Below are 14,205 nucleotides of genomic sequence, written 5' to 3'. Positions count from 1 at the left end.
ATGCAGCCGTTTCTGTGTGCTTTAGAAATGTAAAGTGTTTACTCTTAGCACTAGAATTTCAAAATTATCGAAGGACCGAATGTGCGAAGGAACACTGGTCTCGAAGAGGCATGCTGTCGTGGCAAAGCGAGGGCAGGCATGCAAACATGCATGGGAAAAAAGTGCAAGCATGAGCCGTTGTCCCAGGAATGCATTTGTTCTCACCTCTGCCTCCTCAGAAAGCTTCGCCACAGCCTAGACTAGCCATGGCAGTGACTACAGGGAAGGGGTATGTTGACAGAAAAGAGCACCATCACCCAAAGCACGAGCAACGACACTATATAGTTTCTTTCACTTTATGCGCGAGCGAATCCAAAGGTACAAACACGAGCATGTTGCCCCGAATGATGCTTGCACTGCATGAGCACGCATGCTTGGGGGGGTGCTGAAGTCCCTGTGCTCGCTCTTGTAGCCCCTGCTACGCTCGCACTCAAAGTGAAATAGAGCATGGAGCACTGGTTGTGTCAGGCATTTGTAAAGCTGCATGTTGCACTCAAGGTGTGGTATTGTGCCACCTTCGTGTGGCTGTTGCATTTCTTTCACAGTTGCTTTTATATCTATTATACCGTGAATGTGGCACAGTGTTCCGTGTGAAACGATGTCTATAATCAAATGATGCATAAGCACCACACATATCTCTTGCTTTTGCTTGTTTCATTAGATTAAACATCTTAAACTTTCTTGTCTGGGGTCAGACGACGAAAACGAATACAGTGTAGACCGCATATAACGTATGTCGCGGGAGTTGCGAAAATCCGCACTATAAGCGGTACCGCGTTATAACCAAAACATCAATTTTTCAGGCCAAAATACATGCCATGAGACAACCTACCTTTGTAAAAGAATTTATTTTATGTTAGATGAAAAATAAAGCTTAGTTTGAGGAAAGTCTTTATTTCACCAGACTAGTACACATCTCTCTCAAGTGTGTCACACATTTTAAAAGAAATAAGCGGCTTTTGCCTGGCGCAGCCTTTTAACGGCGTCGCGGGTTGCGGACGGACGTTGCGAGCGTTCAGGATTGCTAACCCTAATCACTTTTCTCCGGAGATGAAAACGCGTGAAAATTCGGATCCTTCATACGGTACGCGCCAGTAATACCTTGAACTTGAGCACAGGCATGAAATGCTCCAAATAAGAAATCCGGACGATGTTCAAAAACACAAATGCTTAGAAAGCACCACTTTAGCCGAAGTAAACAAACGCGACGACACGGGTGTTTCTGCCGTCTTGAGAGCGCCGCCACCTCGCCGCACGAGTAGGTGGATCTTCCCTTCTAGTACGTGCTGGGTTATCATAGTGACACACAACGAAAATTCACTGTCAAGGATAGCGTCTTTACGCGGAACGATGAGATGAACGCCACAACCGACGCCATGTTTGCGGACAGAAGCCGCCGGCCCGCGATTGGCATGCAACGCGCACGAACACTTCTCGACCTGCGATTGGTCTGTCGTTTCGGTTGTTTGTTTCCAACGCAGCGGAGGGACGCACACACATGAACGACACGTGCGTGCGTCCTTCCGTCGCTATGGCAAATGAAGCCTCTCTCTTCGCTTCTTCGAGCAACCTCCTTGCCCCGCGAGTGCCGTTTGCGGCTCGCGCCATTATCTAGTGTCGCACAGGGAAGCGTGCTCGCTGCTCCGGTCGTCGGTGCGGTCGGCGGGCTGTGCCAGAAACCGCACTATAACCGGTATTTCCCTTCGCGCGCCTGCATTTTAAGCGGTATGTAATTACATGGAGTTCTATGGGAGGCGAACCGGTGGTTTAAAAAAACCGCGTTATACCCGGTGCTGCACTATAAGCGGTTACGTTGTAAGTGGTCTATACTGTATCACACATCTGCACTTATTACAAAAAAAAGCTGTTCGTCTAATACACAATTCTGCTTATGATGCACATACAGCTCCGCTTTTTGAGAAGTATAAAATTTTGAGCTTTGAGCATCTCTACATTTATAAACTAGCACTCTATATATTTCATGACCATAGACTTCAACAACCTAGCTATCCATCTGCATGCACTAGACCCGACCACCATTACAACACTCGAAATGACAAGTATATACTCCCCAAAATCAGGACAAACATGGGCAGACAAACACTCTCATTTCAAATCCCAAACTTCCTTAATGCACACAGTTATCCTGATACACTTATTACGTCAAATATATTGCTAAACAGATACGAAAGCATAGTGAAAGAAACCCTCTTGCCCACAAATGTCGCAAACTGATCTGAAATATCTGGCTTAATCCTCTTTGCTATCTGTTCTTTTTTTTTTTTGTAGGCTTTTTTGTGTTATGGTTTTATAGTATAGTTTTATAGTATCAAAAATGTGTACTATCAAAATGTCATAGATATGTATATTTTGTTATTCATTACATTTTATTTAAGAGCGCTTCTTGTTTTAGTGTGCTCTGCTGTCGACGAGTGCCATTGTCTTTTTAATATTCATTTATGTAGCGGTACCAAGGCCTCGTCAGACCTTCTGGTCTTTTGCCTTGGTACTGCGGACAAAATGTATTGTCTGAACAGACTGAACTAAATAAAAAAAAAACAAAAAAACTGACATGACTGGGAATGTGAGACAGATATGTCACAGTTGAGTCATGCTTAAGTTACATAAAATGGTGCTTAGGGTTAATTTATGTCAAAGCATCTAACTCTTTCATTCAGTATTACTACAGAAGCTAGCAGATTTAAATGCTGATGTTACTTTGAGAAAATGGATAATTACCTCACTTCATGGCAGCAGCAGGTGGTGATAAATTAAACATGCTCCGGTCGTGTAGTTGTCTCATCTGATGCGCCCCAGGGCCTCTACTGGGGCCACCCCTCTCCCTCACTCACATTAATGATGTTTACTGTGGAATTGAATCTAAGATACAATTGCTTGCCAACAGTGGTGCCAGTTATTCACTAAAGTGTTGGATGAAACGGATTCCATAGCAACCTCTCAAGCATAGAAACACAACGTAAGAATAACAGGATGTCTTTGAACAATAAAAAGTGTGTTCACGTAAGATTCTCACAAGAATGTCTTATATTAGTTCATCAACAGTTCCCCAACAACGAAACTATAGGAACAGAATCTACATTTAAACATTCAGGTGCGAGTTATTCGGCCGATGACGGTACGTGGACAGCGCAAGCGAACAGTGTGGTTGCCAGGGCAAGCAGGTCTTTTGGCTTTTTACGGCAGAACTGAAAACGTGTGACCATAAAAGGAGCTTAAAGAGGCAGCATATCAAGCACATGTAAGAACAGTATTAAAGTATGCGTGCCCCATGTGCAATCCGGTTCACCAGGTTCGTGTCAGTGCGCTTGAACATGTTCAATCTGCTGCTGCTCCGTTTGTCCTGGAGAGGTAGGATCGTTTCCTCAGCGCAACCGAAATGCAAAAGGAACTGGGCCGGATACTTTTAAGTGAATGGCGTAAAAATCTCCAGCTTCAGCCGTGTTATTCATAAAAAATATAGGAAAGGTGCAGGCAAGCCGGTGTATATTAACCACATTGAATTCACCCGAGACTGGGGAAGAAGAGAAACATCAAAATGCAAAAGGAACAGATGACAGACAGGACAACGTCTAAAAAGATGTTGTCCTGTCGGTTTTCTGTTCTTTCTACGTTCCGATGTTTCCTTCTTTACCAGTTTGATGTTAGTTCAGTGTGGTTAATGCTTTATTCAATTAATGATAACTGAACGGGAATTCGTACTGCATCGTTTCTACGCTCACCACGTTACCATTCCTCATTCCTCTCGATTGGACCATTGTAGCAAAGTTCAGCCATTGTTCTCCAGGTCAAATATCCTATCTCCCTTTGCACGGACCATCACGGAATGGAACTCGCCTGGTGTGCTGCGAGACTGCGGATCTTTTTTTTATAAAGCTTCGTGCCCCCGCAATAATGCTTTTACAGGCGCAGCGGGTTTTTCTATGAATGAAAGAATAAAATATGGGGATATTTCAAGAAAGAAAAACCTGGAAATTGGGAGAGATATACTCGAGCATTTTGTTTTATTGGCGTCCATCAGGGATGGGCAAAATACATGTAATTATGTATCGAAATACAAATAAAAATACTTCGTCAAAAATGTATTTAATTACAAATCGAAATACATTTCCAAAAAAGCATTTAAATACAAGATACAAATACAACCAAATGTATTTGGTTTCCTCCAAATACTTTCTCAAATACATTCCTCAAAATTCGCGTCAGCGACTTCAGGGCACCTGCAACGGGTTTCTGGGTATCTCATTTTAATTTTGCGTCGCACACTCGGGAGTTAGTGAGCGAGGCTCTAGTAACGGTAATAAAAATGTAATTAAAAAAAAAAAAAAAAATGTAATCAGCTTGAACGTAATAGATGAAAAAAGTACAGAGCTTCGAGCAGCTTTTTTTGTCGATTACATTTTGGTATAGACCAACAAAGAACCGAGACGACCAAGACGTGCAGCACTAGCTAGAGAATTTTTTTATTGTTGCAACTCGCACCAGTTACGAACATCTGGACGACCCGTGCATTTAGAATATTCCAGGCAAAAATATGGATGGAAATCAGGCTGGAAAGCATCAAAAGTTGTTACAGGCCCTTATTTAGCCAGTCTGCCTGTGAACGTCGATTTCGTCACTATTCTTGCCCTGGACTAGCACCGTAACCACAAAGTCACTAAACGCATGTGCTTGATTGAGAGACAGTGCATTCGGTGCAGAACATAGTTTTCTTCCTGCTCTGGATAGAGACAATAAATTTGAGGAATGTATTTTCGCCCATAAAATTGTATTTAATTACAATTGTATTTGAAATACCCACGTTTTAGTATTTAAATACACACGTCAAATACATTACCCAATTTGTAATTAAATACAAATGCAAAATACACAAAGTATTTGAAATACGTATTTCAAATACTTGTATTTGAAATACTGCTGTATCCCTGGCATCCATGAATTACGTGCTTTCTTTCTAGAATTACAGGGGGCACATAATTCAAGGGACACTGACGGTATTTATGCTCGCCAAGGTTTTTATTTGTACATGACATATGAGAGCTCAACTACCCAGAAAACAATTCGCAGCTCGAAATTCGTTTTCTTTCCGCCCGAGAACTGGCTGGTTTGAGTCGCTCTCAATTTCTTCTCTGTGGTCACGTGCAATTTCCTGTGGTTTAGACACAACCACCAAATATAACCAGTCGTAGGTCATCAAAGGCGCACACACAATATTCAATATAAAGAAATATGACACCCATTTTTTTAAGGATTCTAAAAAGCTGCAAATATGTTGATTGAAAAAAAAAAAAAAAGTTGCACAGCCACGCGATTTTTACCAACTCTCTCCTCTATATTTCTTCTTCCTCCCCAGTCCAGTTTTGGTTTCAGTTTCGAGCGGTTGCGTTTTGTGACTTTATTAAACATATGTGTGACGCTGTAGCAAAATATTGATTGGGTAGTCTTCTGACACCATAATAAATCACCTGGGAAAAAAATCAAAAATAAATTTTTGGAAGGTATCAGTGTCCCTTTAACCAAATGGGCACAAATTGTACCCATAGCGTTCATGGTCGAATCAAACTCCCTATGGCACCAAAACATTAATCAAAAATGGACCAGTCAAAGCCAGGCCCACATTCACGAGCATTTGCGCGCAAGCCATCGTCAAGAGGTATGTTTGGCTGTTCGTGAAGAAACTTGGAGAATAGAGTTAAGCTTACATTTTCGCATTCAAGTTGGCTTGAATCACGGGTGATGGCTCGTAGCCTTGCACGATTGTTTTACACCGCTCGGTGCTCGTGTAGTAACAGCACCTCTTAAAGGTGCACGCCCTCTCTTTCATTACGATTAAATGGAGGGTGTCACGCAGCTCGTGTGGTAGTTGTGGAGGGAGGTCGTTGAACTCACCTGAGAAAGGAGGTCTTTCTGCTCCAAGGGTCCAGTCTTGACCTCTGTCACGCGCAATGTTCCCACTTCGTCCGAGCAGCTGCGAGGAGATCGACCAATTACTAATCTCGGCGGATTGCACCGCGGCCGGGACGTTTAGAGTCGCGATCGAGAGCTACATTTGGGGCGCTGGCACTCTTTTCACTTGTTGTCCAATGACACCACAACAACCGTTAATCCGTTTGCATCAGCCTCACAGACGTGCGAGCTGTACTTAGCGTCGACCATTTTGTGCTATACAGCATAACCTCATTATAACAAAATGGGATATAACGAACTAATGGATATAACAAAGCAATCATACCTTTCTTTCTAATAGTGGGAAGAAATGTACATTGGCTATAACAAACTAATGGTTATAACGAAATAATTACGACCGCTCCTTCAACTTTGTTATTACGAGGTTTTACTGTACATTGTCGAGGCGAGCATAGCTTCCGCACTGCTGCAGGCCCGCACTGCTATAAGAGCATGTGCACGTAACTTCCTCTTGCATTTGCTCGTGCTGGCACAAGTAGCTTTGACAGCGTTGGAGCGCTGCGGAAGCTACTCTAGCTTCGACGACGTAGCACAAAACACTTGACTTCGAGCATACATTTATCGTTAAGGTTCTGAAACTGGACCTTTTGAGTTGTCGGTTGTTTATGTTAAGGCTGGTTCACACAACCCCGTTTTCTTGTGTGACGTCAAGTTACGAAGGCTTACGTCTGCTTATGCCGGAAGTCACCGGGACATCTGTGTTTCGTGTTAAAGGCGGTGCAACAATTTGCGGACTTCGGCTAATTAATTGCGGGAATTGATCCCGGCCACAAATAAAACGAAGGACCGAAAAATATTCTTTCCTGCTTGCCCTAGTTTTCATTAAAAAAAATAAAAGAAATTGGTATCTCTGGCACCCCTCAACTCAACATTAAAGTGGCACCAGCTTCGCCTGTGACGTCATTCGGAGTGGCGTTGGTTTCCGGTTGGGTTCTTCTGGCTTCCGTTTCCCCAGCGCTCGCCGGCTCGCCAGGCTCGCCGCTCTCCCGCTCTCCCGCCGATTCCCGACCAACATGGCGGCATGGGCGGACGGCCTGAGCGACGTCGAGCGCAAGATGCTTGCGACGCGGCGGGCAGTCGAAGTCGAAGTCGAGGTCGAGGTCGAGACACCAGGAACAATAACGATACCACGATACTACGGACCACGACCAACGCACTCCGTCGAGCAAGGGAAAGACAAAACGTCCGGGTTGCTCGTGTAGCCGCCGTAGGCGCCTCAGGCGTCGACGGATGACGGCGACGGCAGGTTTTGTTGACTTGCGGTAGATGGCGCCACAAATAATTCATACCCTTTTTGCGGCAATATTAGGCTTTTGAAGCGTTTCTGCATGCCTAAACAACAAGATTTTTTAAACTTAACCTTAAATCAAGCTTACAATTGCCTAACACTATCACTTACAAAAACCACTCCGAATGACGTCACACCACAGGTTCCATTTGCGGCCACCATGTGGCCGCAGGCTGGGAAAAAAAGTGTTTTTTATTTTACGATTACGCAGCGAAATAGAGGTATTTTGGGGTATGGTGGCACTTTTTCTCTTACTTATGCCGAAGTAAACAATATAAAAAATACAAGCTGCACATTCGTTAAGTGTTAAAATCATTGCACCGCCCCTTTAAGCGTGGCTACCGGTTCAAGGAGATAGCCTGGTACGTGACGTTTGAAACACAAATGTTTCGGTGACTTGTATGTAACATAAGAAAACATAAGAAAATGGTGCTGCATAAACCAGCCTTCGGAGCTCTAGACTGTCATATTGATTGTGTTAACAGGCACTTCTCACATTTTTCATTAGGCACGTCAGCAAAAGCTATTGGGGAGATCAGGGAGTGGCACCTCTGGAACTAACGCTGTGTGGCAAAAATCCTCCGACCGCAGTCACTATTGCATTCGCTGCCTCGAAAGACGATGACGCGAGGCTCGTGAAAGATATGTAACGCTATTCCTTTCTCCTAAACACATCTAGACAGAACTAATCTAGTTCCCTCTTGCCAGCCGCATTGTGTCAGCCCCATGCCCTCGATTGTGCATGGCCAGTATGGTGTCTGTGTTTTCCTGAATGATTCACAAAACATGCACTTCACTTTTCAGTTACCCTGTCTCTCGCGAGAATCATGGACTACATCGGCGAAAGCAAGCAGTGTCTCATTGAAGGAGAGGACGTGCTGAACTGCGATCATGTCATTGAGCGCAGCGTGGCACCAGAGTCGATGGCGGACAGTGTCCGCATCATCACGTACGTGCTACAGTCCTCCGCCCTGCATATTCCCAGTTCAGAAGCACGCTCGCGCACCGGGGTACGCAGCAAGTGCGCACCGTATCGCTACTATAACAAATATGCAGTGAGCGCGGAAACGACACGGTGGACGCTTGGCGAGTGCTGGCGTCAGAGTTGTTTGCCACACAGCGATTGTTTGTTGTGATGAAGATGATAATGGAACTGTGCCCCCTATAGTTCGATCTCCTTGCCAATGACGATAGGCGTCAAAACCGATATCCCAAGCAGTAATAAGACCGAAATGGCGTCCCTCCGCGGTATAAATAATCGAGTGGTTCCAAGTGATACAAAAGAGTTGAGCGGATACCGATAGAGCTTGATGTCGGCGCAGTGCTGCTTCTCGGCGAGCTCGTCGCCGGACATGTCTCGGTGGTTCTTGACCACTTTGTCCTCCAGTGGAAGGAGGTGGTTCAGATACTGCGATTGACGGGAAAACATGCGCTTGTTGTTCAGGTACTATAATTGAGAACATTTGCTCGTTATTAAGATACTGCAACTGATAAATGAAAATTTAACATTTGTTTGTTGTTTCTTTTATGGCACTGCAAGCACACAACAGTTGGCCCAGACATTTGCGAGTACTACTACATAACATTTGGAGCAGGAAAACAAAAAAGAGAAGCCATCACGATACAATCAAACTAAAAGGAATGAGTTGGCTGCTGCTCCTAAGGTTTGATGTCGTCCCAGCTCAATGGGGGGAAGGCATTTGAGGAAATTTTTTAGTGTCTGCATATCAGCTGGTGAAATTTTGAAGTATAGTGCTGTTCAGCAACGTCCCTCCATTCGAAGGCTGAAGACCTTCCTTTCGTTTCTTATTACAGATCTGCAGAGATACTTCACGCATTCCTACGAGATCCCACAAGGACAAAGAGCCACTAAAGTTCACTCCAGAGAAAACCTTAAGGGGGGGGACATGAACTTTGGAATCACCAAAAGTTGACAAAAACCAGATTTTTGTAAACAAATGCTTGAAGTCCTACGAGGAAAGTATTTTTTGTAATACATATTGATGAGGTGTTTCTTTAGCTCTAGATCTAACAGAGCTCTCCAGAAATTAATTACAGATTTGGGATTACCACCAGATCAATACACTAAAGTCAGATTCCAAGAAAGAGAAGAAAACATGACACCCCTGCCTTCCCTAAGTCACCTTATGTCCGAGCACCAATTCTGCAGACACATTCCATAAGGGCTGCTAGGGAACGTTAGACTTAAGAAAGACGAAGAAACTCAACATTTCTGGTCATAATGGCTCATGTCACAATTGAGGACAGTCCGGAAGGAGTTCACAAATTATGGAGGCTGACCTCTTTTTCGGGAGAGCCCAGGTGCTTTTCTTGACCGTCCTCCACGATGACGATGGTGCCTTCCCCATGTTCCGCCTTCAGCTGCTGCGCTGTGACAGCTCCCTGGAAGTCAGATTTCAAAGGATGTTGGACCACCAGATACTGGACCGCAGTGCGACACTTTCAACGTCCCATTGGAACCTTCATGCTCAGGACGTCGGCACTTGAACTGTCTGGTGTAAGGAGGTCATCCCAGCTACAGAGGCATTCCACTTGTTTATTTTATGCCCTGCTTACAGAGGTGTCTACTTAGAGATGTGCCAATCACAGAGGTGACCCACGTGGTTTCCCAACAATAGAGGTGTCCCTCTTACAGAAGTAGCTCCCTTATGAAGGCATCCCACTCAGCGAGGCATCCCCACAACAGAGTTGTCCCTCTTACAGAAGTAGCTCCCTTATGGAAGAATCTCACCCACAAAGCATCCCATCTTTGCTGCCCCACTAATTACAAAGGTTTCCTTCTTACAAAACTGTCCATCGTGGAACATGTGTCTATATCTACTTCATGTGGTATTGTGATGTTGCACCATGCTTTATGTAAAGGCAAAAAAAAAAAAAAATTATGCTTTTTTTTTTTAATTAAGGCAATCGGTTGATTTGATTTAAAGGGACACTAAAGTATATTTTTAGCTCATCTTCTTATGGCAATAACTCAATCTATGTGCCCTAAAACCCAAGATTATCATCATGCATGGCCTTTCTCTTCATTAAAAATGTGACCAGACACTGCAACATGCCTCCCTATTCTTGAGAGTACTGTGTATACAGTTGAACCTCGATGTAACGAAGTCGGTAAAATTCGCAATTTACTTCGTTACATTGAAATTTCGCTAAATCAAAATTGGCTTTAGCATGCGAAAAAAAAAAAAAAAAAAATTCCGAAACATTTTGCGGGTACGAAAACTCACCGAAAATGACATTTATTTAGGGGCAAAGTAGTCCGCGAGTTTTGCTTGCGCCTTGTCCGACAGTAGCTGCGGCGTCGGCGGCGTCATACGGCGTTCGAGCGCCCAGAGCACTTGCACGGCATCTTGCTGCCCATGCGACGCCGTGTACCTCCTCAGTACGTCCATTGCGTCGAGCACTTCCCGAGTGCTCGTGATCTCGGCAGTTTCTTCAGGATGGCGTCCAAAACGTTTGCTTTCTCGTCCAAAGAAAGAACTTTAAGTTTCCCTATGGCAGCAAGCACGTGAGTATACCGCCCGGTTGAAAAATAAAGCTGTTTAGTTTAGGCGGTGCCAATGTTTCCAACCTACACAGCACTCTTGACCGCACAGTTTACTTGCCCCCTTGCGCCCACAGTGTGCTTGCGCCTCTGTTGCTTTCCATTTATATTGTATTTTATTATTGTTATTATTATTTTTTTTATTATTTTATTTTTTATTTTTTTAGTATTGTGTGTTTTTTTGTTTGTTATGTTGAACTTTGTTTTCGTTTCCTGGGGGTTGGGCCAACAGACGCACCAGCGTACGGGCTTCCGCCTTTCTGTTTCGCCTCGCACGCCCCCAGGAAAACACCTGTCTGTGCAAATAAAGATTATTATTATTATTATTATTATAGAGATCATACATTTTACAACACGCTCGCAAGACGATAATCGGTCTTTTCGGTCTTCTCCTAGATGGCACTGCCCGCGCGGTCGCGCCATCACGTCGCTCCCCCGCTGAAGTTGGCTCCCGCGCTACCCGCGGTACAGTGGACTATGATGATCAGTGAATGTCAGTGGTGATGCTGTTATGCCGTGTTAACTTTTTGCTCGGCATTTTCTGGCCAGCCTCGCGGAATCCGCTTTGCCGCATGCCTCGCCGGCGCTACCGGCGCCGCATCCTCGGGCAGCCTAGGAACGTTGGAAGGCCTGTCCCCGTGAAGTAACCTATCAAGCGCTCGCGTTTGCGCATTATTTTTTTTTTTAACCACAATTTTTTTGCGAAGTTGTGTTTTAGAGTTGATTTATTTATTGCCTTTTATGGCAATGGCGCTTCGTTATATTGAAATAGCAGCAAAATAGACTTCGTTATATAGGGACTAAAAATACATGGGGTCTATGGGCAAGAAATTATGAAAAATAAAATACTTCGTTAAATCGAGGATTTCGTTACATTGAAGTTCGTTATATCGAGGTTCGACTGTATACGTTTAAAAAAAGCATGCTTATGCTTGCAATAACTTTCTTTCTATTTTGGTTTCATGTCTGCAGCCAATCATTCAGATATTACCCAGGATGGACAAGTAAAGACAGCATGAAACAACCTGAAGGGGGAGATTTGTTTAGCATATGCAACATGATCAGAAAGTAGTGAGACAAAACTACATTTACCGCTTCACTCCAATTGAATAATTGTCTAAATAAAACGGGATATTGCGCAGATCCGACAGGCGTCTAGGACATCCATGGAAGCTCAAAACGGATGTCTGTTGCCGGTGCCCATTGTTTGAGTCTTTCTTTTATCCTCGTTTATTCTCACAAGAGATTGGCGAGCCAAAGATTAAAATGCTTTGCAATCTCTTTGACCTTCCCAATTGTGGCAGACTTCGCTATGAACTTCAAGTCTCACAAAACGAGTGATGAAGCTTGCACCGACCTGAAGTTTCTCGACGTGGTTGGCATGTCTGCCACACCACACAAAGACGACCGTCCGGGCGTCGATGACAAATACGTCGCCGTCGTTCATTAGGCTCCAGGACACATGGGGCAGCTTGCAAAAAAGCATCGGTTAAGTTACACAGCTAGCAACACTTTGAAACATTGTACCATGACTGATTATCAAGCTGTTTGTAAGTGCCGATTTATTGCTGTATTTACTGATTGGTGGTTATAATCTATGTTACATGGATTAACCAAACTTCCAGAGCAGAGCTGATTATTGTGGCCCTGCCAGCGAGGCACCGTTTGATAAATCAGCTTGTGCATGCTTCCTTCGGTCGCTAAATGTTTTAATGATTTAACGTCGCAATCGGTGGAGCAATCTCGTTTAGTAGGATAGGCTGAAATGTTGCGTGCACCGTGTGTCTGCTAACCTGGGGTCTTTACCATAGGTAATGAAGCACCAAATATGCGTGCAATCTTGCAAATGCTACTGCTCGATGTATGTTGTGAATGCCACGCTAGTAGGTTTGCTTCGTTGGAAGCAGTGATTACTGATGCAGTCATGTATTCGCTGCTGCGTGATACATGCATTGAAGACCCCAGATTTGCAGTCGTGCCGCACAGGCTATGCGGATCTTCTACAGTGCTGAAACAAACAGTGTTGCCAGTTGCTGTACAGATGTTTACAATGTTTAATGCCGAACATTGTGCAACAGCGAGCTTATTGCGCCCTATTCATGATTGCAAAAGGTTCATGTCACATCAAGTATGGCAAAAAAAGTCTGCAGCATTTAAGCAATGTTAGAGGCATATGAATACCTCTTTGACAATTGGCCGGCGCTTTCCCTTGACGTGGAACATCCGGGGAGTCGTGGTGTCTTCGACATGCTTGAAGCCGCTCACGACGCCACCATTTTGGATCCTGAACTTGCGCAAAGACGAGACAAGCCAATGACACACTCACTCGTTGAATCAAGGTAAAGGAAAGTTTTGCGTAATATTAATGCGCTGCATGAGGTCGGCCTTACAAGATCTGGCTGTCGGAGGAAGAAACTGCGCTTTTTGGTGTTCAAAACGTGTAATGTCTTAACAAAAAAACTGTGAGCTAATGAAAAATTCACCCCTATATATCTTAATTCACTGTAGTGATCTGTAATGCTTTACGAGAACCAAACTTTTTTTTACAATGGTTCTTGAGGTGAATACAAGTATAAGTGTTTCACTCAATGTCTAAAAATTGTTACTTAGGAAAAAGGTTCCATGTTTCTCGGGTTTAATATTTTCTGAACTGGGAAGTCTTTTTTGGATGTTAATATTTTCCTGTAGATTTGGGGTTTTTCGGCACCAACATTCGATACAGGACAAAAATAATATTGGCGTTTAGCAGCGATTTACGCCAAAGAGAACAGGACATAGTCGTGAAATTTCTTAGCCTCTGGGTGAAATGTATGAGACCCAAATACTTGGAAAATGTCTCGGTACCCATAAACAAAAAAAGTTAGATAAAAGGCACTGTTCCAGAAGAAAGCAGCAGTCCTGCAGACAGTTCAACGTGGCCCAAGGCAGAAAATAAAAATCAGCATAATTTAAATCGTGATTTAAATCAGACCGGTCTTATGGTGACGATTTAAATCCAACCTTCGCCGCAAAAGATAATCCCAAAAATATATTTTTTATTTACCGTTTTGTATTGTTTGGTGCTCTCCGTGTGCATTAGTTTTGTATTTAGGTTGAGGAATCGTCGAGCGAGAAAGATTTATATTGGGTTGAACACGAGTACAGAGCACTGGTCTCCTGAGCAGATAGAAACATTGGGCTTTCTGCCGCTCACTTCGTTTGTCGGTTACACAACGTCCTATTGCAAGTAAATAAGAATGTGAAAGAAAGAAACTAACACTAAAAAAGTAATGTCCTATTGCAAAAAAATTGGAACGCAATTGAAAAAGCAAATAAAGCCTTTTCACTA

General features: G+C 43.8%; 1 protein-coding gene across 1 annotated transcript in view; it reads right to left on the bottom strand.

The window, feature by feature from the left end:
- The window catches only part of LOC121835088 (villin-1-like), a 55,236-nt gene that overhangs the window by 30,970 nt on the left and 10,061 nt on the right, over positions 1 to 14,205 (bottom strand). The window contains exons 2-6 of the mRNA XM_042289022.1: positions 13,059 to 13,161; positions 12,235 to 12,348; positions 9,614 to 9,715; positions 8,611 to 8,720; positions 5,947 to 6,025 (exon numbers count right to left, since the gene is read on the bottom strand). Of these exons, the coding sequence (XP_042144956.1) occupies positions 5,947 to 6,025; positions 8,611 to 8,720; positions 9,614 to 9,715; positions 12,235 to 12,348; positions 13,059 to 13,161 (508 nt within the window). The remainder of the gene's footprint in view (positions 1 to 5,946; positions 6,026 to 8,610; positions 8,721 to 9,613; positions 9,716 to 12,234; positions 12,349 to 13,058; positions 13,162 to 14,205) is intronic.

The sequence above is a fragment of the Ixodes scapularis genome, unplaced genomic scaffold, assembly GCF_016920785.2.
Source record: "Ixodes scapularis isolate PalLabHiFi unplaced genomic scaffold, ASM1692078v2 PGA_scaffold11__112_contigs__length_91849675, whole genome shotgun sequence".
Taxonomy (NCBI): Eukaryota; Metazoa; Arthropoda; class Arachnida; order Ixodida; family Ixodidae; genus Ixodes; species Ixodes scapularis.
The sequence above is the reverse complement of the archived record's forward strand: the minus strand, read 5'-3'. Positions and strand labels throughout refer to the sequence as shown.